The sequence below is a fragment of the Quercus robur genome, chromosome 9 (assembly GCF_932294415.1).
Source record: "Quercus robur chromosome 9, dhQueRobu3.1, whole genome shotgun sequence".
In the NCBI taxonomy this organism is placed as follows: domain Eukaryota; kingdom Viridiplantae; phylum Streptophyta; class Magnoliopsida; order Fagales; family Fagaceae; genus Quercus; species Quercus robur.
In genome coordinates, this window is record NC_065542.1 from 28223054 (window position 1) to 28225639 (window position 2586).

The 2586-nt window shown below is 37.7% G+C and overlaps 1 protein-coding gene across 1 annotated transcript; it reads right to left on the reverse strand.

The window, feature by feature from the left end:
• Positions 1–694: 694 nt before the first annotated feature.
• Positions 695–1402, reverse strand: LOC126700926 (uncharacterized). The gene has a single exon (XM_050399090.1). It carries the CDS (start codon positions 1400–1402, stop codon positions 695–697), a length of 708 nt encoding a protein of 235 aa, XP_050255047.1.
• Between the last annotated feature and the right edge of the window lie 1184 nt (positions 1403–2586).

Consider the following 2586-nt stretch of genomic DNA (forward strand, 5'->3'; position numbering starts at 1 on the left):
TATTTGAATATTCTTTGAAAAAAAATCATATCAATTTAAAAGAAATTGAAAAATTAAGAAGATATTTTTTATTAGTCAAGGCACTATTGCTTGCTTTCAATAAAAAAAGAAGTAGAAATGGGATAAAAAATTTGAGAAATGGGTTTTGTCTCATTTAATATTAATTTTTACCGAAAAGTATATTTATAGATACAAATAGACTTGAAATTTTTTTTTGAAATCTATCATTGCTCCATAATAACTGATCTATTTCATTAGGTCAAGGCTTTAACATACTATGGGTTCCAGTTAACTTAACTGGTAAAGTCTTTGAGGTTCAATCCCCACCTATACTAAAAACTAATTTGTGTCTTAATTTGATGATAAATTTGAAATTCAATTCCTACCTATACAAATCATAACAATATTTTAGCTAAATTACAAATCATAGCCTCTAACCTTGGTCAAATTTTAAATGAGTCTGGTAACTTTTTTCTACAATTTAAATCCTCTAACATTGACTTGGGTTCAATATAGTGTTTCAAAATTTATCAAAAAAAAATATAGTGTTTCAATCCATTTCTGTTGGTGGGTCCATAAACGACTTAGTTTTACTCCTTTTTTTTTTTTTTTTTTTTTTTTTTTAATTTCTTAAATTAAAAAATTCCTGAAAACTAATAATTTTTTTTTTTTTTAGAATCCCGTTTGGGCGATCTTATTCATCAAATGACAAATTAGAAATTACAAATGGACTAACGTTTGGTGAAACATGCTCCATCCAGACTAATAAAGGAAAAGAAACAATTGCTCTCTTGGCCAAAGCATGAGCTGCGTTATTGCCCTGCCGCCTAGTGTGAGAAAAAGAAAAGGTTCTAAGTGAACCTACCATAGACACTGTGTCTTTTAGAATTTCACCAATGGATGAGTGACGCCAATTTGAAGCTTGCAACGCCCTGTAAACCACCTCAGAGTCGCCTTCTAGTATTGAGGAAGATAATCCCAACTCCACAGCAAATTTTGTTGCTCTTCGTGCAGCTAAAGCCTCCAACACTTCCACTGAACCCGGGTATAATATTTTTTCAGCTAAGGTAGTGATCACCTCCCCCCTTGCATCTCTTACAATAACTCCAATCCCCGCTTCCCCTGACTCGATAAAAACAGCCCCATCATAGTTCGTCTTATAAATTCCTTCCATTGGGGGTTGCCATTTTGTGTTTTCCTTAGGTTGCTTCATTCTGGACATCGAACGTTTAGCTTGATAGTTCGAGAGGTAAGTTTTTGCAGCTTCGAAAAAATTTTCACTTGGCAAACCCTTCTTGTTTAATCTCAATCTATTCTTGTGACTCCATATGAACCATGCCACCACTTCGAACAACTCCAACCTCTGAACCTGCTGTCCAAGCATATTAATCAAGTCTTGCATGTCACGAATATGGGGATGCTCTATTCAGACCCAGTTGAAACAGGGGGTCCACACGTGACTGAGCTTCTTGCACTCCTATAACGCATGAAGTATGGATTCTTGCTCCGTTTGGCAGGCATTGCAACGTGCGTCGTCTAAAATTTTTCGTTTCTTCAGATTCTCCCTTGTTGGCAGAGCATTTGAGCAAACACGCCATAGAAATTTTTTTTATCTTATTAGGCACCTGAAGCTACCAAACCTTTTTCCAAAAAGACGTTTGTTGCGTTGGGTCTGAACTTGAGGCATTACTAGCATCTGCTTCCTCACATAGTTTTTGATAACCCGCCTTAACTGAGTAATTCCCGTCTGGACTATCAGGCCAAATAATTCTATCGCATTGATCGATCCAACACTGGGGAATGGCTTTGATTTGGTTTGCCTCAAAAAGTAGTAAGAAATTTTGGTCAACCATGTTCTGATCCCACGAATGTGTAAACGGGTTGTTGAGAGCAGTAACCTGGGCACCATCCAACTCTGGCCTTTGTGGCGAGACAATTTTTGCTGATCCCTTCCCTGCCAACTAGTTATCCTTATATATATGTCTATGCTCCTACCATTACCTATTTTCCACCTCATGCCCAAAGATATCACCTTCCTCGATTTAAGGATGCTTTGCCAAGCATAAGATCCCGTGGCTGCTGATGCTTCAAAGATTGACCCCCTTGGAAAATACTTTGCTTTAAAAACCCTATAAAACAGTAATGATTGATCCTTTAACAACCTCCAAACTTGTTTTACCAACATTGCCTCATTAAACCTCCCCAGGTATTTGATCCCCATCCCTCCCTCTGATTTAGGCTTGCAAAGAACTTCCCATTTCTTCCAATGGATTTTCTGTTGCTCCCCCTTTTGCCCCCAAAAAAATTTCCGAATTAAAGCCTCAATTTAATCACAAAGACCAACCGGTAATTTGAAACAACCCATGGCGAATATAGGAATTGCTTGCACCACTGCTTTAAGCAAAATCTCCCTACCTGCTTTAGACAATAACTTCTCCTTCCACCCTTGGAGCTTACTCCACACTCTTTCTTTTATGAAGTTGAGGCTCGCCTTCCTATTCCTCCCCACCACAGCCAACAAGCCAAGATATTTCTCATACTCTCTCACTTCCGGAACTTGTAAGAAATTTGAGATTTTGGCCTTAG

Coding starts and splice junctions, on each gene's coding strand:
- LOC126700926 (XM_050399090.1), bottom strand. CDS start 1,402: ATGCAAGACTTGATTAATATGCTTGGACAGCAGGTTCAGAGGTTGGAG.